At 36.2% G+C, this 21,810-nt stretch overlaps 2 protein-coding genes across 13 annotated transcripts in view; one reads left to right on the top strand and one right to left on the bottom strand.

Annotated features, from left to right (window-relative positions):
- ACSS3 (acyl-CoA synthetase short chain family member 3) overlaps positions 1-2,566 on the top strand; it is a 78,962-nt gene extending 76,396 nt beyond the window's left edge. Inside the window, exon 16 of the mRNA XM_050324737.1 lies at positions 207-2,566. Within this exon, the coding sequence (XP_050180694.1) occupies positions 207-272 (66 nt within the window). The 3' untranslated portion in view covers positions 273-2,566. The remainder of the gene's footprint in view (positions 1-206) is intronic.
- The window catches only part of PPFIA2 (PTPRF interacting protein alpha 2), a 333,097-nt gene continuing 313,609 nt past the window's right edge, over positions 2,323-21,810 (bottom strand). For all 12 annotated transcript variants that reach the window (XM_050324727.1, XM_050324724.1, XM_050324730.1 and 9 more), the window contains 11 exons: positions 21,457-21,538; positions 17,916-18,116; positions 15,786-15,848; positions 14,317-14,346; positions 12,698-12,873; positions 11,750-11,847; positions 9,782-9,957; positions 9,622-9,690; positions 8,530-8,689; positions 6,838-6,927; positions 2,323-3,746 (listed from right to left, as the gene is read on the bottom strand). In XM_050324727.1, the coding sequence (XP_050180684.1) occupies positions 6,869-6,927; positions 8,530-8,689; positions 9,622-9,690; positions 9,782-9,957; positions 11,750-11,847; positions 12,698-12,873; positions 14,317-14,346; positions 15,786-15,848; positions 17,916-18,116; positions 21,457-21,538 (1,114 nt within the window). In that variant the 3' untranslated portion in view covers positions 2,323-3,746; positions 6,838-6,868. The remainder of the gene's footprint in view (positions 3,747-6,837; positions 6,928-8,529; positions 8,690-9,621; positions 9,691-9,781; positions 9,958-11,749; positions 11,848-12,697; positions 12,874-14,316; positions 14,347-15,785; positions 15,849-17,915; positions 18,117-21,456; positions 21,539-21,810) is intronic.

Below are 21,810 nucleotides of genomic sequence, written 5' to 3' on the forward strand. Positions count from 1 at the left end.
TTTTGATTCTCACGACTGTTCTGTAACTGGTCTATGATTTAAGGTAGTATGTTACGTTTTATTTCTACTGTGGCTTACCCAAAAGGTTTTTATGCTGCAGAGCTTTCCAGATACTTTTTTGTTGATTGCTTTTGAAGGCTAGATTTAGAAGAATCTCTGAATGAAAACCAATCTACTCTCACATGCTTCTATATATTCTTTTTCAGATAACACCAACCATTGAAGATGCTAGCGTGTTTAAACACATTGAAGAACTGCTAAAGAAAAATTAAATGGGTTAATACATCAATAACAAACATTTTAGTTACAGAAGTATACAAAGACACTTTCTGTTAAGATTACCACATTTTAAAAAGTAGTCATGATTTGGGACAAAGTGTTTTCACTGCAGAAACATTACTGTGTTCTTTACCATCTTGTCACAGCCAATGACACATAGTAAAGTCTCTGCATGTCGTGAACATATGCTGGTTATTAAGATGGCTGAAAATTCCACACAGAATTCATACATTTCTCTAGTCTTAAAAGGGAGGAGTCATGGGATTATATATATATATATATATATATATATATATATATGATGTCATGTAACCTTTCAATCCGTTTTTGTGTAATGTGACCAGTAACTTGAGTTTGGCTACAACAGCTTACAAAAAGTAAGTCATGAACTGAGCACAGCAATAAATAGGAATTCTATTGTGAAAATTGCTGAAGACATAAATTGTTCTCACTTGTAAATTAGAAACCTTTAAAATGTTTTAATTTTTCTAAAATTAAGAATTTTAAAATTAATTTTCTTGATTCCAGTGATTTCTTTTTTCCCTTAGACTTTCTGCTATAAATTAGATTCCTATAATTTTTTTACTCATTAACTTTCTGAAGTGTCATTTTGTAATACGATAAATATTTTCTGGCTTTCAAGTCTGTGGAAATCTTGATTTGTCCACAGTAATAGTCAATAATACACATATATTTTAAATAAAGGCAGGCACTTACTCTTTGCATTTCTGATAATTTTTTTGTTGTGGTTTGTATCCCTTATGATAAGGATAATCAGAATGTGCTTTTGCTGAGGTATATATAACCAAGAAATTTGCAAATACAGATACTAAGCAGCTTATCCTGGAATTTATAGGCTATTTCAGAATAGTTACAGAGTTCTTAATAAGCCAGGAGATGGAGGATACACTCTTTACATACTTCTCAAGCTGCAGGTTTTTAATTGAAAAATAAATGTGAAAATGCTTTAAAAAATATGCGTATACAGAAAAGTTTAAAAGCAGAGAAGTTACTCAAACTCAACAGTGCTTTCCAGAGGAAGAAACAATAAGTAATGCATAAATTCAGATGATGTTGATATATGAGAGGTCCTCAAAAGAGTCCAGAAATACTGCTGTGTGCTGGTGGATAGAGTTAAGGATGATATCCCTGTAAAGGGATGAAATAAACCAACAGATTGATGTAGGAGATAAAAGGTGATTGATAGGTGCTACTTACTGTGAGCCATACCTGATGGTGCCTGTGATCTTTTGTAGAGTTGGTGAGCTCTACTAGTTGCATAAGAACTACATAAGGACATAAAATGTCCTTGTGTTTTTTCACTAGGGACTGCATACAGCACAGCCAGTCACGTAGAACCAGCCTAGCTTGAGTCTGTGCTGATCTTGTTTTTTGCCAAATCACTGTATAAGGTAGGGCCCTCCCCAGCCCACCACCCCTGCTCAGTTATTCAATGTAGTTGCAAATCTCAATCTGAACAGAGAGTAAAACATGTTGTGAGAGGCTAGACTGTTAATGCTAATGGCTCTAAGAATCATCAGGGTGCTTTGCTAACGGTGCTGTACTTCTGAGGCAGGATAACTTCAGCTTTGGTCACAAGATCTGGCTCATTCTTTTCCCCAACACATCTCATTTAACCCCATCCCCTAAGTTTTAGTGTGGGTTTACAAGGGAACGTGTATTCATATGATACTGCAACCAACGACAATGGTGTTTGCATTGTTCTACTTTGTGATATTCTACTCTAAAATAATCCAGGAGGCGGCTGAGGGAGGAAAGGGAGAAAGAACATCAGGAACGATGTCGGTCAAGCCTGAGGAACTGTATTTACAAGAGCCCTGGCTTTATACAGTTATAACTCTGCCATCATATCGCACCCATCAGCAAGTTCAGTGCTCCCTCTCGTGGCGGATTCTGACCAGTAACTCCATCGTGATTCAGACCTGTTCGTGTCAAAATGTGCTTATGCGTAGCTATGAGAAGCATCTGGTTTCCAAATCTAGTGCTCCTACGTACCAAGTTTAATAGACTTATAAACACAAATAGCACTGAATTCTTTTTTTTATTGACATTGGGGGAGAAAAATTGTTCACCATCTGATTGACCGAAGTTTGCCAAATGAAAATAGACAAAACAAATGTTTATGTACGTGCAAACATTGCAGATCAAACTGCTAAAAGAAATAACTAAAAGACAGGTCTTGAGCTAAGATCAAGCAGCAGAAAAATAGCAAATAGGTAAATGACTATTAAGTAGGTCTTACTTTGAAACTTCCCATTTAAACAAAGAATAAACAACAATAACACCACCAAATAAAGCCACAGCAGGTAATAGTTGCTCTTCTAATCTTTTATACATTATATATTAATCACTCTGTCTTTCAGTTATTTCCTCTGATAAAACTGACTTCTGTGAAGTCTCAGCAAGGCCATCTTGGCTAAAAGCGTAACATTAGACAGGAGCCTAATGCACTGTTAGAATGAAGAAATGGTGGGGTTTGGCTTCTCTTGTCTTTCTTTGTTGAATATATCTGAAAACGAGAATCTGATTCTATGCAAATATTAGATTTACTTTTCCAATGCTGGCTGGTGTTTCAAGATCCTGGAACAAAAAGGTGGCTCTTGGTAAAACAAGATTCTTCTTGGTCCACAGGTAACATAGAAGAAAGTTTTTGGTTTTTTGTATAAATCATGTTTTATTAAATTGCCTTTTTTTTTTTTTTATAAACAGTTCTCCTGGGTTTATTTGTACGTTTTTAAGAGGTGAGCCATCATGGTACTTCTCTATAGATATCTGACATTTCCATTTTGTCTTTAGAGGTCCATTTTGGCTCCAGTTCCAGGTTATGTCATTCTATTATACATCATCAGAGGCAGGTGTTCAGCTTTTAATATTGACAGATTTTTCTCAGTTGAAGCTTCTAACTCTGCTAAACATATTCATTTGACTGTTACAATCCAAAAACTGTAAAAATGGTGGAATGGAAAGATACAAACAGTATTATTGACACTGTATTGTCAAATGTTTGCACTGAGACCCCATGTACCATAGATTTTATTTTTAAAAAATCATATTTATATCCATTTACATAAGACTTACACATTTTAAAAGAAATACATACACAGTAAATACGTAAATGTCTAGTATTTTACAATAAAACAGATGGAACAATGTAAAGATGAGTGGCTTCGTTTAATAAAAGCTTTGGATGTGCACTACTGCCAAATTTTTGATGACAGAGATGCTGAGAGAAAAAAAGGGAGGTTGTTTTGTTTTTCTTTTTTAAGAGTAATTTAGGTATTTTTTATTCTTAAGTTAACCAGTACATGAAAGGAACATCATATGTTTTTGTCTGATAAACCTTATGTATTTTCTTCCTTATTACCCTGTTCTTGCAGAGAGTTTTAATGCTCTTTTCCTAAGTAGTGATAGTGCACTTCAAGTAAAGAAGAAGAAAGAGATGACATCTAAGGGGAAAAAAAATAAGCATTAATTAGTGAGATTCTTTGATTCTAATTTGGTCTATGATGCAATGACAACAGAAAATATATCACTAACTACAGTATTGCATGTTTTACTAAAACATGGGCTTTGATTATCTGTGGGAAGCATGCATTTGTTTAATTTTAGATCTGCAACACAGACCTATTAATAATGCATTTTAATATTTTACTGATGTATACTGATTTTTGTCCTAGATCAAAATAGACTGCTGCTTATATTCATTTTATAGTTGTTTTCTTGCTGTCCTAATTCAACACTGGGTTTAGTTTTAGCATTTACCTTTTTCACCCTGATGATTTCTTTGCTATGGACCGGCTGCTTCCAGATTATCATTCACATCTTTTTGGAATGCTGCTTCCCCCATTTGTCTTTACCAATGAAGGGTTCCAAAGACAATTTGTAAAGTACATCACTGATTTTGCCAAATCCCCTATTTCATTAGAATAGAAGTGAAACTGGTATGTTCTACTGCCCCAGCCAGTGGCAATAAAACTGTCCTGACTGAGCCTTCTGACTTGGTGATGACAAGTGTTTTTATAAGAGAAAAGCATTGGGAAAGCTTGGGCAGTGTGAGTGCCAAATACACAGGCTGTGTGGCATTGCAGATGCTCAGCTGGGCAACATATGGCCAGCACCAGCAGTCTTAATTGTTCTTAAATTTCTGATACTGAGGGTGCACTAGAACAAGGTTGCTCACAGTATACTCATGTAACTGTTCTGAGAATGTCTGTTCGTGGTTCCTGGCAGCTCGTCGTGGTTTCAACAAATGTCTAAAAAAACCCACCTGAAATGCAATTTGAAAGCATATGAGTGATTCACAGCTGCTGTGAAGAAACACTGTAAGACACTGTAAGGTTGTATCCAATTGGTATTGTTGGCATAAATTATTTTGAAATTCAAGGCTTTGACAATCTCTGTAAGGGAATATCTCTGTAAGAGTAGCAGAATGCAAGAATCTGCAGCCTTCTGTGATCATAGGCCGTGAGCATTTTTTCCACATGCAGTCTGTTTGCAGCTCACTTTTTCGCTTACTCTTTGTATGCATATTCCCCTTTATTATATTAGAATTTTTAAAATATCTTTATTGTGTGGCAGCTCATCCAGCTGTCCCTGCCCTCTGCTGCTCAGTTAGAATCAGTCCCTGGTTCTATGAATGCAGATATGTTAGTCACCACAGTAACACAGCTGCTGATGGTGCAAGTTGTTACAAGTCTGGCCTTAGTCTATGCTGGATCTGGAAAATTTCAAGAAGTGTGAATAATCTTCCCTTTAGTTCAAGTATCAATCAGTTCCTCCCATGAAGAAACTGTTACCCAGGAACTGTGGTCACAAAATTCTGAAAACTCCTCTGTTGTCCTTTATCACATTCCCCATATGAGCAGTTCTTGTTTATGCATTCATCTTTGAGCAGGCAATTTCTTTAAATTCTGAAGTTTGGTATAATAGTGCCAGAAAAGTCTTTTGCTTTACTTATGATTTTCATTTGCTACTTTTTAGATGATTTTTAATATATTGGGAATAAATAGTTTGGATAATCTTAATTTTTGTTAGCATATCAAATTTCAGTTTCTGCCTTTTTTGCACTCTTCAAACCTCACCTATTACTGTTGGCCTAATATATAGCTTGGTGTTTGAACTTAATTTCTTGGTCATACTTTACTGTTTTCAGTACATAGTTCTGAAGCACATAGGAGAAAAGGTACGCACCTCTGCTGTCAGTTTCTGTCACTGAACCCAGTGAAAGTCCTGTCATTGACTTGGCTGACATAACACCACACTAATCTATACATATATACACAGAAAAAGATTTCTATAATTTATGTGCTTCATCATCATCTTTGTAGGACCAGCTGCTAAACTTACCTTTTTAAGAAAATAAAACAAACAACCCCCCAAAAAAACCACACAAAACAAAACAACAACAACAAAACCAAAACAAAACCAAAAAAAACCACACCTCCCCTGGTGCTTATTTTTTCAGTGGTGGCATGGAAAGTTCCCATTTTTAAGATTAAGGTTTTATACTCTTGCAGTCTCCTGAAGATCTGTGAACTAAGGCTCCTGTCATCAGTAGGATCCTGAGCAATCTACTGTTCCCACTGTTATCATTTACTACTCCTAAGCACTTTTTGAACCTATGCAGTTAGTAAAATCTTGATGGCCCCAATCCTGTCCCAGTCTTGGGGATCTAAAACAAAAACAACAACCACCACCAAACAAAAAACTTCCTACTTTCTTGCAGATCCTGGCATGCCTTGCCTTCAATATGCAACAATTGAACCATGTTTGATGTCAGGTGAGGTTTTGGTGCTATCAAAATATTACTTCCAGCTCCCTTACAAGTCCTCATGTAACTAAAAGGAAAACTGTTTTATTGAGAAAATACTAGCATGAAATGGTGCCATACTGATGAAAATGCTCATCATGTTGGGATTTTTTGCAAAACTTGTGATGAAGTAGAAAACTATAACTTCCACAGAACTTTGGAACAGTTAATCTGTGATATTCATAGCTATATTCAAAAGATAAATGGTGAAAAATGCAACATGAATTCTAGTACTAAATTTGATTCAGAGTTGGATCCAGCTCAGAATATCCCTTCTTTGTCAATTCTGAATTATTTGAGAAGTGCAAAAATGTCTGCAATAGATAACTTTGCAAAATTTTCTGTATGGGGAAGTTTTGTTCTAGCATTAAACAACTACGTGTTGTTCTAAATTGAGCCATAGCTTTAATTAAAAAAAAAAAAAAAGAAAAAAATAGAAGTAAATATCTTCTGCTTTACTAGTTTTGCCTCCCACCCCAGCTCATGGTAGAACTCAAAAGAGTTCTCATAAAGTAAATTCATTGCCTGTGCCCACTGCCATCTCCTCAAAATGTTATTGTTGGTAGCATCAGCTGGACTGAGCTTAAGACTGTTGTCATGATGAAATGACAACGCTAGTGAGTCTTTAGTTATGTCCTCTGCTTCATGTTGGCTCTTGCTTTGATAATGTGGGGTGTAGTGTACGGTTACAAAGAGCTTTCATGATGGTCCCCCTTAGGAATACTCACAATTCAGTGCTGGCTTCTTTGCTAGGTCTTGTCAGCATGAGTATGTACGAACTGTTGAGCTGTCTAACCTCTGTAGTCGTGATGAAGCAACTGGAAATTACAGAAAAAAAAGAAACAGAACAGAACCTCTTTAAGATCATGAGGAAAATAAATTAATCTGCTTCCCACTGGAAGGGGGCTGTTACATTGTTCTGTGGCTTTCTATGAAATCATCTGGGCACAGTCTAGTTCAGAACTCAGTGTTTCTTCAAGTCTGATGTGCTACTGGAATCTGTATTAAGTGAATACAGTTTAAAACTCAATTCTGTCTTTATTTCATTGTAAGTCCTAATGCTCTTACCTATCATGCTGTTGAAATACTATTGCATTCTTAGTGCTTCGAGATAGGAAGCCAAATCCTGCATGAAGGTGTAGGTCTTCAAAATTACTTACCTTTTAAATCTACTAAGTTCGGTACCCAGCTCAAGAATAAACTGTCTGGAACACCTCAAGTAAATCACTAAATCCCCCTTATGCCTTAGTTGCCCTTCTGTAAAATGGGAATATCATCTTCTACTTCATATTATGCTTAGAAAATAAAATCCATGAATGTCTGTAAGGTTCTTAGCTGCTACAGTAATGTGGGCCATGGAAATGCCATGAGAGCTAGAAACCAATGGAATTCAGTGATGCAATCAGTAAATTATTTGTTCTGTAACTGCAACTATAAGGTATTTTTTTTAAAGGTGAAACTTTAATGGAATTTAGATGGCTTTAATGGAATTTAGGTGCCAATACTGTCATCCAAGTTCATTCAAGAGTTACAGAATGTAATCACTACAAACAGTGCATTAAATTACTTTGAGACAAGTCTATCCATAGACCTAAATTCTCTCATGATGAAATAAATGGTAGTATTTTAAATGGGCCAATCTTTGTAGTGATACTTCTCAGAACTTTAAGCAGGCATACTTGGCTTTATCTTCCATATATCTGAAGGAATAGCTGTGATGGGGTTTGTCCCTGCTCCCTTGCTCTCTTACAATGATTTTTAAATTTTATTTTTTTTTAATTATATTTCTTTGTTGCATTATGTATGCTTGTTACTTTGCCAATCATTGCTGAGTTTGTGCATCTTTTGGAAATTAAAAGATTTCCAGAGAAAATTAAGAGGGGTATACAATAACTCAATTAATGCCAGAAATTCAGTATTTGCTAATTACGCATCTGATGATAATTATCTGCTAGCAACTTCAGTTATTTGATGGTCAAGGCTAAGCTATCTAATTTGAAAGTCAGATAGGAAAATAGAGGTGATAGCCCATTCTAAGTTCATTCTCTAAAATACACTCCACCTGCTGAGAGGCTAATAAGCTGAAAAATTTGCTTAAATATTATATGCAATCTTAGTTGAAAGTTAGTAAATTAATTCTTGTCTTTCCGAATGTTTCCTTTGCAGACATAGGATGGTGACATGGCCTTTTTTCTTTGTATTTTAAATAAACACTGACAGTCTAAAGCAAACCTGAAAATATCAATACTATGACAATTCAGTGCTTTTCTATTCCCTAATTCAACTCTCCCAGACTCTGTTCATCCCAGTTAAATGAACACAGTTGTGGTGGTGCAAGACAGACATGCATTAAAAGTCAATTTAGCATGCTAGGATAAGCCTCTTGCTTTTCAACATGAAGTGCAAAAGTGATTGCATACCATCACTTGCCATCTTCCGTGACTGCCCTGATGTTGTGGTTAGTCTGAACCCAGCTGGCAGTGTTTCCGAAGCGCCCGGCATCATGCTGATCCCATGAACCTCGCGTGGAGGAAACTGTCGTCGCCAGGAGGGGCCACGTCTGAAGTTCTTGTCATCGCTCTGTCAACACAGAGTTGTAGTTGATAAAGCAAAATGAAATGTTTTGATTAATTATCCTGCTGTGTGCTGCCTCTCCCACTGTTAAATGCATTCCACAATAACTACCCTGCTCTGTTGCACTGCATCCAGTTACTGCAGTGTGTTTGAGACACACTTGCAAAAGTAAATGCTTTAGAATATTAATTGTTAGGGTGGGAAACTCTTCTTAAATCTCTGGCTCGATACAGTTGAGGGGTTTAGTATCAGCTAAAGTAGAACTTTCTTATACAGTGACAGTGCAGTGTCTACTGCATTAGGCAGCTTACATAAAGTGCTCATAAAGGATTAAACACTCATATGCATGCACAGAATTCATAGGCATCTCACATTTTCAGCAAGTCTTTAAAAGTTTTATTTCTCCTCATATGCAGAAGTCCAAGACTTCAACACTTTTGCACTGGACTCTTACATTAATATGAATAAGTTCCATCATTGGATTTGAGATTTTTGATCCCAGATAACTGCCCCACATTGCACTTGATTAATATTAACTTCGAAAAACAAAAAGAAACAAACAGAACATCTATTTTTCTTCTTTCTTCTTTATTTTTAAATAAAGGATGTAAGTGGTCTAAAGAATAGATTGCGCAGGCATCCAACCCACACACATCTTCCTCCACTTGCCCTGGTCAGTAGAACTTCCATTGTGTATGTTCTGCATGCTTCCTCTCTGGAAAAGTTCATCTTAAGATAAGAGTGCAGTGCCAAATTTAGCATCAAAAGTGATACAAATATGTAGCCACACTGGCCCTTGATGGGCATTCCTAATTTTTTCTTAAAGCTTTAACTGACTCTTTTTTAACAATGTGAGAATTAACATGTCTTCATGCATTCAATTTAATTTTAATGTTTCACTGTGATATTTTATAAATACTTAAAATAAAATTAATTACTTCCTCAAGTCGTCTTTCAGTTCCTAGTGCTAAAAGGTTGTTGTATTCTCTCTCAAGGATCTGCCGTGCCTAGAGATACCAAAGTAAACAATTAAAATGGTTGAAGACGAATAAAATACAATAATGGGTACAGAGTAACAAGTAGTGTAAGCAAACTTGCCTGGGTGTTTTGTGTTGGAATCTGTAATAATAAAGCTAAACTGCTGTAGTCAAAGTTTTCATCCAGTGCTATAAGTGAACCATGTACACCACTTTCTAGAATATTATTTGCATATTCTCGGAGGCCAATGGCTTGTATCCAGCGTATGACTCGATCGTTGCTCCATACCAGCACATCTGTAAGGACATAACAACGGGTCAGTCTCCTGCTACCTGATAACTTCCAAATTGTACAGGTGCATGCATGCAGTTGTGCATGCACTGGGGATGTCACACTGCCTTATTTCTTAAAAAAGGAATTCCAACAAACCATTCCTGCAGCTTTAATATGTCCTTTTCAAAAATTCTGTGTGATTTTAGCTATCTTCAAGTTAAATGTTTATTCTAAATAATGTTTCCAAAAGAGAAATATGCTTCCAGAGGGCATCTCCAGAATGCAATTCCTTCCTATATGTACCCTTTTCAATTCTTCGGCAAGTTTTTACAGTTCAACAGTGCAAGGCCACAGGAGAAATATCCATTCCTCAGGGCTTCACTGGAGAGTTTTGTATTAAACATTTTGAGAGTTGTGTCAGCACCTACCATTTTATAACATGTCATAAAGCAAATGATGAGTTCACAATTTTAGAGACTAAAACTATGTTTAGTTCAGAAAGCTAGAAGGACTGTTAAGGTCCATGGCAATTATAAAGCTGAGGCAAAAAATGAGCTAGAAAACCATTTTTGAGGATTTGCTATTCTAAGAAATAAGCCCACCCTGCTTGTAAGATTAAAAAAAAGTTGCTTATATGCATCTTTATAGTTGTGAGTGGGAAACATGATACTGAGTTTTCTCTTACTAAGTCATGAGGCTTTTTCCTGAACCGTTGGAAGTCCAGCTAATGTAGCTGTTCTGGGAGCCAGTATTCTCCATTGCTTGGCCAAGAGCATTCCAGACTTTGGGGTCAGGATAGAATGAAACACCGTGGCAGGCAGAGACCAAAGCTCTCCTGGGACCATGAATAACTGACCAATGAGGTGAAGGAGGCTCTGGGTTATTCCCCCTTGTCCTAGCAGTGACTAGCATTGGAGTCACACCATAATTTGAGACCAATACACAACTCCCCTATGTCAGCCTAAAGCTAGACACACTCAGAGTGACTGGCACTGATGCCTGCACATCCAAGGTAGTCTTTACATTAGTGCGTGCCATCATCTGTCTTGAGCACTAGCAGTAGAACATCATTGTAGCCATACCCCCTTCTAATTTTTTTTTTTTTTTTTGCTCTTCTAATCAGCATTGTGCTTGAGAAGTGCTAACTGCTGTAGTCACTAAAGCTAGAAATGCTCAAAGTAATCAAAGGATTCATTTCTGATAAATGAAAAAAGCCAACTACCCTAATTGTTATATATTAAAGGAACCATGAAGGGAGCCTGCAACTGCTCTAGAGACCTTTACATGGAAAAAATCTTTAGAATCAGCTATTAAATCTTCTAATAAGGCCAGTTTTGTTAGGAACTGTTCTTACATACCAATCAACTGCCTCAGTGGTCACCCCTCCAAGAAAAATTTGCTGTGATACACTCCAATGTAAGAAATCAAAGGCAAAAGTTTTCAAAAGCCAGAGCACAGTGAGATGGTCCTGAGTACTTCCATTTTCCAGCATTGTCCCCAGCACATCCCACTGAGCTGCAGGCTGTTTGGTCGTCTGCTTCTGGTCCTGAAAGAGGCTCAGATAAAATCTGTCCCGAAAATCCAATTTAGCAAAATGTATCAAACAGCCATTAGGAACTGCAGCCCCAATTTAGCAAAGTACTTAACTGTGCCTAATTTAAGGAGTTAGGACATGTTCTGAAAATAGATGGACTTACATTAGTTTTGCTTAAAGCACGTGTTTAAATGCTTTGCTAAAATGGCATGACAAGGGGTTAACAGTATCAAGCTTCAAAAGAAGAAACATTCACAGTACTCATTCCCAGGAGCTATCACCTTTTATTTCATGCTGACTCATTTCTCTTCGCTTTTCCAGTTCTTTTCTATCATAATTCAACCTCTTTAAACACATGATTCCATATTGCAAGCTTGTTCTGTTATTTAAAGAGAAACATTTACACAGTTAATAAAGATAATTTTGAAGATAGGAACATATGTAGGATGTGTTTCCTGCATTTCACATGAGGCGTTTCAAGGTTGCTCAAGTACCAAATCTTGAGAACAGAGGAGAGAGTAAAATCATTAAAAGAATTTCCCAAACTTAAGGAATGAAGTGGACAAAATCAAAATGAGTATATTTGAATAAATATTCTAGTGTAAGAAACCCAAAACATCTAAAGTTGTATTCAGAAAAGGTCAGCCCTTGCGAGCCACAAAATGGCTCAAACCAGGCCTCAAAAGAAATGACAAATCAGAGAGTTTAGTAAAAAGAAATCCACTTCTTGTCACATAAATATCATTCACCTTAAAGTCTAAATACCTTTATTCCCATCTTTCCAGTTTAGCTTCCTGGCACATCCCTAGGTAATCTGAACAACTGTCAATTTGCTTGTATTGTTAACAGCTTTTATGTGCTACACAGAATAGCTTTTCATTATTATGAGATCTCAGGGCTTTGAATCTTAGTCTAACACTTTCTCATACTTCAAACGACTTAAATTGTTACTATTTCTGTATTTTTAAGGGTTTATTGATATATTAATGGTTCCCTGCTCATTACAAAATTTATCTGTATCAGTATCTTGGTTTTGAGAGACATATTGCCATGCAGTTGCTATTACTAAACAAATCTCTCTCAATTCAGATTTCTGACAGTCAGCCCTCACTTTTATGTGTGGCTTTCTGCACCAGAACAACGGAAAGTGGTTTTATTCTGTGCAGCCCTGAGCACTACAGGCAGACACATAAGCATTTTTATAGGTATAGTTGTTAATGCCAACATACCGATGAAAACTATCCACCATTTTTAGGTGCACACGCAGATCTTTCTTTGTCAGGTGATCTAACATCCTCGCATCTACCAGGCATTCCATAAAATAACTTCGGTACTGAGGTAAACCCAGGCTGGGGAGCCATTCGTTTCCTATCCATTCGTGGTTCATATCACCATAAGCCAGGGTCTACAGAGAAAAGAAAATGGAGAGAAGGAATAAATTATTGAGTTTGTTCATTTGTTTGTTCCAAGATTGCACCACATATTAAAAACAGAATATGTCTGCTCTGCTCATTTCTTGTGAGACTTCCTAGCTTAGAGAAATTCTATCTAAAGAAAAAATAAATTTTAACATATAACATTGGAAGAGGGAGCCACTGTGAAATTGATAGCAGTTTTGCCCATTGTGTTTTGTTTTCTAACTTTGTAAATTTTAAGGATTTTTTTTTTAAGTTTTGAGTTTTAAATGCAAGCAAACTTGTTACACAATCAAAACGTGTGTTTCATAATCTTACTTGCTTTCAACTGACCTTCTAGAATATTTATGCCAGGAAAATCCTACAAGGAACCTGGTAATGCGAACATGGCTCCAGGGAATCAACTGAGGTTTGTGTCACTGTTTAGGGGGGAATAGGATTTTCTAAATACGATCTAGTGAAACTTTATTGTTACACACTTATAGTCCTTTTGAGAGTAAAAGTTAATTTCAGTGTTTGACACTCAAGCTTACATTTTAATGAGACATTTTCAGCTGTGAACAGCTTAAACTTAAGTATATCATATGTAGAGCTCAATAAATTAATAGATAGGAGCAAATCAGCTTCCTCCTAGAAGCTAGTATTCAGGCTTCATTGTTCAGCTGAAATTTCAATAGGGTGAGGAAGAGAGTTATGAAAAAACACGCACGTTGAGCTATTTTTACACCAATTGCACTATTAAGATGCAAAATAGATTTTTACATTTCACTGTTGTCAATTATTTTGTACTACAAATCTTAACAGAACAGAGAACTCGTAAATTGCAAGGTTAACACTTCCTCAACAGGATCATGCTCAGCTTTGAGCATCACTTTCAAGCCTAACTTTTTGATTTTGCTTTTAATGCCATTATACACAAATGAATTACACAGGACAAGCCTTTTCTGTGGGGGAAAATATAGTCCACTCATCTCTCATTCTTGTAAGATTTTGAAGAGAGAAAGAGTGCCATCAGTAAAGACAGTAAGATTGTGTAAGAATGAGTATATATTAGAAAGGAAGAAGTTTTAAAAATATAGCTAACTGGTAATCTAACTAAGTTAAACAAGACTATTTGTAGACTGATACTTGAGTGTGATTTATACAGTTGTTCTAAAAAAATCCAGAGTAATTTTAGAAACTTTAGCTCTCAAACTCTTGGCATATTTTACTATCCTATTTTCAAAAATGAGGAAAATACTTCTACTAGTTTTAAGTGGGAGGTAGAATATGCCTCTGGAATGTAGTAATTTTTTTAATGACAAATATTCACAGCACATGTACCTCTTTCTGCTTTATCTAACAAACTGGCCCAGAGAATATATTCTTTGTATTAGAAGAACTCTAAAATATGTGTCATATCAGTTTAAAAAAAATCACATGAAAGGTCATACCTGAGCCCAACTGCCTTCTTCAGACTCTTTCTGTATTATCAGCAGGAAGCAATTAGTAAAGTAGGTAAAAAGACAATAAAAATGAGTTATAAAAATATGCAGTTTTCATATGTATGTTAATAAAAAAACAAAACAAACAAACAAAAACCACAAAAAACCCCAAACAAAACCAAAACAAAACCAAAAAAAACCATAAAAGGACGTGATAAAATAACTCCAGTCAGTGGCAACATCCTGGACTAAACTACCTGAAAAATTAAAAGACCAAACCTATAAGATCTTACTAGAGCAAATCTAGCTGAATTTTCACGGTATAAAATCATTATATCTCAGTGAAATTTTAAAGCATTATTTAAAACATTTCATGGTTTCACAATCAAAACACAACCATTTGCTTATAAATTGAGCATTAGAGATGTCACTTTTTGTTTCTAGTTAGATTTTAAAATATTCACAATAAAAAGTTGCCTTTTGGAGAATGTACTGTTAAAGGACCTTTTTACATAACATTTTTTATGGCAAAACTGTGTTTTTCTGGCTGGCCAGGTAAACAGGATCAACTCTACTTCTGGTCAGTTCAGTGTTATATTTGCATTTATCTTTACCAACAATAATAAAACTGGAAATTAACTCAGTTAAAAAAAAAAAAAAAAAGGGAATTGGTTTCACTAATGTTGATGATAAAACTTTAAATACTATAAGAAGCATAAACTTCTAAGAGATAAGTCTTTATTGCATCAAAATTTAGGTCCAGTACCTCTCCCACCATTTACAGATTGGTCTGACTATAAAGTTTCCCAAATTGAAGATCAGTTTTTCAGAGATCTCGTTGTATGATTGTATCATGTTTTACAAGCCCCCTTATAGAATTATTATGATGTAATGCTAAAACCCAAAACCTAAAATAACATATGTTCCATGTGAAAAAAAACCAACAAACCAAAACCAGTACTATTTTTGTATTTAGGGAGAGGTTTGACAAAAATCAATCAGTAAATTACACTCTCAAATGCACCCAAAATTAAAAAGCAAGACACAGCACTGATGAAAACGTGAAGCTGTGTAATACACCATTCTCAAGCATTTTTTTATTTCTTTCTGTGTCAGCATATATAAAACTATATTTAGAAGAGGTATTAAGGAGTAGAGTGGAAATGTTGCACGTGTAGCTGTGACAATTTCATTTCATTAAATGGTGTTTCACCCTGGCACTGAAAGTATTATGTACTCCAAAACTCCAATACTGGTTTTAGGGTCACACAATTTTTGTGATGGCTATACAGTTTTTAAATTCTTTTGCTGACAGATTATGTAACTGTTCTTTAAATTCAGTTTCATTACTCCCTGCAACTTTCTAATAGCATGCTTGGGAAGCATCCTACCAGAAGATACGGCATTTATTGAAGCAGATACAGGCCAATTCTTTTTTGAGCACTAAAACCATTCTAAATGGAAATGGAAAGACTAACCGTTTTAGCTGGAGCAGCAAGATTTTCCATTTCTTCATGGGTCACCCAAACATTGCCTGAGGGCTATGGACAAGGCCCACAGGAAGGCAGGTAGGATCCACATTAGGTAAGCAGTGGTAAAGAAGAAAGGCAGCACCACTGTAAGTTAACAGCGCATAGCATCACCATCAGCACAACCACGTTCTTGCCTCTACCAAGCTGCAACTAGAGACAACTTTAGGCAACTTGTTTTGTGTCTTCCATTAGTGGATTCTGAACAGATGTGATGGAGTATTTCAATTAGAACTGATGAATGAAATCCGGCAGAGCACCGCCACAAAGGAAAGAATAATAATTAAAGCTGCATTTCATAAACAACTGGCAAATACAACTTTTAGCTCACAGCTCTGTCTGGAGGTAAGCTTCAGTTCCCAAAGATTTTCCAGTCTAAATATTCTGCACACATCACATGCTTATATTGTAATCTAAATAATTACTTTTGCCATGTTTCTGCAAATCAAAAATGTCAAGAGAATTCACTTGTTCACTGTTTTTCCTCATCCTGTTGTTTTGCATCAGATTACTACTAGGTCAATGAGATGAGGCAGGGAGAGGACATGGATGTCTGCTATGTTTTCTGGAGAGTTGAAGTAAATTAACTCCTTTGCTGAGAAAGAGGGTAGACAGAAAGACTTGGGACTCAGAAATGCACATTCCAGGGCAGGGCAGCTTTGTGCTGACAGTTACTCAGAGAGGATTAAAAAGAACAAGGCAAAAGTGTGGTTTTAGCTTGAATGTAATGTTCCCTCACTTCCTAAGTGTAAATACTTTTATGCTTTGAAATATGCTCTTATGCTTTTAAAATCAAAATTAATTTTGTGTAGTAATATCATGTTGAGTCTATTTTGCCTTACTTCAGTAAAATCCATTACAATTCATAGTATTATGACACATAAAACTGTTTCCAGGGGAGAAAGTGTCAGATGTGGAAGTACAATACTTAAAGTACACTATCAACATGAAGATAAAAGACCACTCAATAGCAACATTAGAGTCCTATTGCCCAGGTGCTTATGTGGTACCTTTCTAAAGTATCTGAATTCTAATTTCCACCAAATGATTCTCCAGGAATTTCCTGAAGACATGATATTGCAAAGTATAAATACTATTATTATTAACATTATTATCTTTCTAGTAGAAATCTGAGCTACACTACATGAGTAGTAGCCTATGTCCCTCACTTCTATGCCATGTTTTCTATCTGATCAAGCCTCTTTTTTTTTCCCATCTCCATTACTTCTTTCATAGCCATCACCATCACCATATCCCAGCATGAAACTCCCCTTTTGTTATCTTGCTTCTTTTTTTTCTCCTCATCCATTTGGCCTGGTTTTATTTTCAACTAAAAGGTGGCTTTATTATCTGTAGCATATTGCTTCTTATGCTCCCCTATCCTATTTCCTTGCTCTTTTTGATATATTCCCCTTTTGCTTCTGACTTGTATCTATGTGTGTCTTCTTTACTTGCACCTCTCCCATCTGCTGCCACTCTCTTTCCCTTGCTCACTGAATGCACACACTTTACTTCTACCTTCCAGATGACTCCCTTCACGCCTCCAATCACCTCTTCTCTTAAAAGCATGAAGAGCCTAAAGCCAGCTCACTCGGATTAGATAACATTGGAAAGGGTGCAAAAAAGGGGAATAGGAACAAGATTCAAAAGAGTTGTGTTCCTACATAACCTCTCCCAACTCCTGCCTACCCTCAACCCCAAAAAAAGGAAATAAAAAAAGAGAAACAAACAAACAAAAAAAGAGAAACACAATCTGATTAGGCTGGTACAGAAGACTTGCAGGAAGAGAAAGGCAAAAATACAGGCAAAATTACAAACAAAATGCTCAATATTGATCATTTAGATAACATCAGGGATAATCAACAGTGTGACAAAAAAAAAAAAAGAATATCTGATAAAGGAAAAACATCAGCAATCAACAATCAATCAAGTGATGAACAGGTCATTCTGAGTCCCTATTAGATCATTCCCATTGATTGTGAAGTGTGTTACCATAGAGCCACTCTGGTATTACAAAAGTTTTTCTGCAGACTCCTGCAGTGTGAACTGGGGAGAAAAAGTTAGCTGAACAGGACTCACTGTTCTGGATGTTGGAGGTGCTGATGGACTTGTCAGTGATACCATCTCCTGGATTGCTAATCGGAGTTTTAAACGATGAAGAGGATTGCTGATTCCAATTTCTCTTTGAATCTCAGTATCGGACAAAGCAGACATAATAGCTCCGCTCTTGACATTGGCACGGCAGGCAGCGACATACCAGGCTGGCATACCTAGCCACAGCTGTCGAGAGAAAGGACACATTTCACCCAAAGCACTGCTTTCATTTCTCAAACGAAATGAGAGTCACAGAATATCCCAAGCTGGAAGTGACCGGCTAGAGCCATCGAGTCCAGCTCCTGGCTCTGCACAGAACAGCCCCAAGAATCACACCATGTGCCTGGGAGTGTTGTCCAAACACTTCTTAAACTCTATCAGTCTTGGTGCTGTGACCACTATTAATCAATTAATTAATGACCAATATTAAATAATTAAATCAATTATCAGGACGCCTATCAATCTGAATAAGCATGAATAACACACACAAATAAGCATGAACATCACAGTCTTTAATGAAATAAAATTGTTTCAGAACCTCTGAAATTACCTTCAGAACCTCTGAAATAACCTTCCTGTGAATTCATTTTGTTGCTTTTACTGTAACCAGAACTTTAAAGCAAGGCATGTTTTTAAGTAGCTTTATAGCTGTGTGCCTCCATCCCCTCAGCTACTCCTTTCACAGGCTTTTAATGAGCAAGTAGTGGCACAAGTCAATGTTACTGCCCATTTGATAATCTTATTACATACAGAAAATCACCTAAGAGGAATTAAGTAATTTTTTAACTTTTGCACAAAAATGACTTTTTCCCCATATAAGTCCCCATGGTGTACTCATGGGGCACAGTCTTAAACTTCTCAGCTTTTATTTTCTTGTTAGAAATAAGTGAAGCACAGTTCAGATAACCAACCTGGCAGGGACAGAGTTTACTGTAAATTTGGGTACAGTCTGATATGGTGTCACATCTTAGCTAGAAATACTGATTAGAAGTTGCAGCAAAGTGTGAACTCAGCTACATCACCTGTGGATTTACCAAATATGTTCTTGCATGCTTTCCCTCTCCTTAAATTAATCTTACTAGCCCAGATCAGCAACGGCCCCTTGCTTCACCACTTTAGTCTTTCCTTTCCTGCTCTTAGCAGACTTTCCTGGGACTTACTGGGTATGAATTGTTCTTGATTTTCTCAGCTTTCTCATTTTGTGATGGTTTATTTATATGACTGTCAGTGTCTACAGTTCTTTTTTCCCGAAGGAGGTAAATTCCATATCAGGGATACGTATATATGAGAAGTTTTTATCACAGTATGAAGTACATTATGCTTAGCAAAACCTGTGAGAAAAACGTAAGTAGTGAATGCCATAATCACTGATATTTTAGGGATAATACAATGGAAAACAAAGATCTAGCGAGGTGCATCTTGAACAGGCCATCAGAATTAGCCGATTTCATTATTTTATTTTTTTTTGTTATCTTGATAATGGTTTACTAAAAGAAGAAATGAGGTTGAGGAAATGAGTCAAAATATGACATCAGTAAAATCACCAACAAATCTAGAAAGGAGTGACAAATTGAAAGGATTTTCATTTCATTTGACACAGTACAGGGAATGATTGTGTGATTCTGAAGAAGTCATACCTCATATGGGAAATATTTCCTTAAAAGACAGCTTTTAGGTCACTTTTATGTCACATAGAAAACAGACTTGACTGGCGTATTCCAAAAGAGCTCAGTCAAGTTTTTCTGTACTGAGTCCTGATGTATCAAAGAATTTGAGAAATGACTGCATTGTGTTTCAAAAAGTCCTTCCCACTGATGGGATTAGCCCCTACATTCCTCCAATGATAGTCTGAACCTTAAAAACATGACCTAATTCCAAAAAACTGTAATAAAATACAAATTTTCATGAAAAAAACCCACAAAAATTATGTAGGTAACAACCAGCTGCACTTAAACAAAGGGCCATGAGGAAACTATGCACAGCTTTAAAATGTATTTAATAATCTCATTTATTTTGAAATTAATTTTTTTTCACTTATGCTCTTGAAAAGCAGAACAGCATAAATACTGGGAATTAATCGTCCTGCCGAAACAGACTCAAATGTCGCTGCTCATCAGGCAAATTAGTTCTTTAAAAAAATTAGTAAATTCTTCAGCTATCTTCAGCTATCTTCTGATAGCTGTTTCTATCAGAAAATAATGTTAGATTAGTCTCTAAAAAGAGGACACAGTAATTGTTGTAGACAGAGAACCCAGATATCAAGATTGATATACTTTTCCTGAATTAATTAAGAAACCCTCAAATTCTTAAAATATATCTAACCTTTGTGCTACAAACGAGCAACCAAAAGAAATATTAAGGCTGAAAAGTTAAGCCCTGAAAAGTTTGAAAATTTCACAACTGTGGTCACATATACTTCTTAAATTTGAACATTTGTCTTCTTTAATATTTATTTCATTCTTTAGTCAGTGTCACATATTAAATTTTCCTCAGGACAGTATGAAATGCCCAGCGTTCATCTGCTGACTGAATGCACTGATGCTCACTGAATAAACACAGTATTGCTGTCCTCCTATCTTTTTATCATCAGTATTCAATCTCCATCAAATACTGCAACATAAACTTCCTCATGTGCTCTCCTGTGCCCCTGGCATCATATTTCTCAAGAAGTTCCTCTCAGTTTCTCTTTAAAGCCCCTCTCTGAGACAGTGAGAAGCACTTCTTATTTTTCAGCTACAAATCAAGGCAAAAATTATGAGGATTTAACTTGTCAAAAACTAATTCAAATTGTGGATTGCCCTGAATTACGTCAAGGGTAGATCTTTCTTGGTATTTAGAAATTTATTTTTTCAGCATATCAGTTTTTACTGTAATACTGAATATTTCTGATAGAAATCTGGTTGCAGAACTCCCAAGGTCCTATGAAAAAGTCAAGTAGTGGCCAAATTAAGGATTGTTTCACATTAAGAGAGATATTTTTTGGGAAGGAAGATATCATCCCATTTTCCAAATGTATGCAAATGTTTGAACTGGCTTTCTGCAGTTTTCATTTAATTGTTTTTGTTAGGTACCTTTAGCAATTTCAGTGTGAAGCAGAAATGTTGAAGACCTTAGCTGCTTTCATTTCTCATCTTTCATTTATTAATTAGCATATTCCTGTCAAAGCTTTGGAGAGGGATTTGTTTTTCAATTGAAGAGGAAAAACTCTATAAAGTCTATCTGACGATCAGTGGGCAACACCTACAGCAGACAGGAGAAAAGGCGGGAATATGTAGCGGTGCTTGATGTAGCAAGGAACAGACATTTGTTCCTTGAGCCAACAAAGAGCTTGTATCACCACTGAAGTGTTACAGCCTTGCTATGTAAAAGTGACTGTGTATTTGTATAAAAAACTTTCTCTTTCAGTCTCTGATTTACACCATAGGAGAGGAGGAGACTGTAACAGTCTCTGAAAATTTGTAAGGGTCAGCTTACAGAAGCAGTCTACAAACATGACTGACATTTCCAAGTTATGACCAACACTTACTTCCAGCCACGCAACCACTGTTGGCCCATCCCACTGTGCAAAAGGCAAACCTTTTCTCCGAGCTTCTTCCAGAAGTTCATGTCTAAAAATAGATCAAGAAATGTTAAATATGTGGAGGTATGTGTAGGGACATATAGATGCAACTGTGCCTTTTGTTAAGGGTAACAACAGTGAAGCACAATGACAGGCATAGAAAAAGCACAGAACAGACCAGTGAACAACACAGCTCCTTCCCCTGTTGAATGCACTCCTTAATCCATTCCCATATCTTCCTTTTTTTCCCCCCAATATCCTTTTAAACACTTAACATACAAAAGGTGAGGTTTCTGTTTCTTAGCCAAAGCAATAAAGAAT

The sequence above is a fragment of the Myiozetetes cayanensis genome, unplaced genomic scaffold (assembly GCF_022539395.1).
Source record: "Myiozetetes cayanensis isolate MyiCay16 unplaced genomic scaffold, myiCay2020 scf3, whole genome shotgun sequence".
Taxonomy (NCBI): Eukaryota; Metazoa; Chordata; class Aves; order Passeriformes; family Tyrannidae; genus Myiozetetes; species Myiozetetes cayanensis.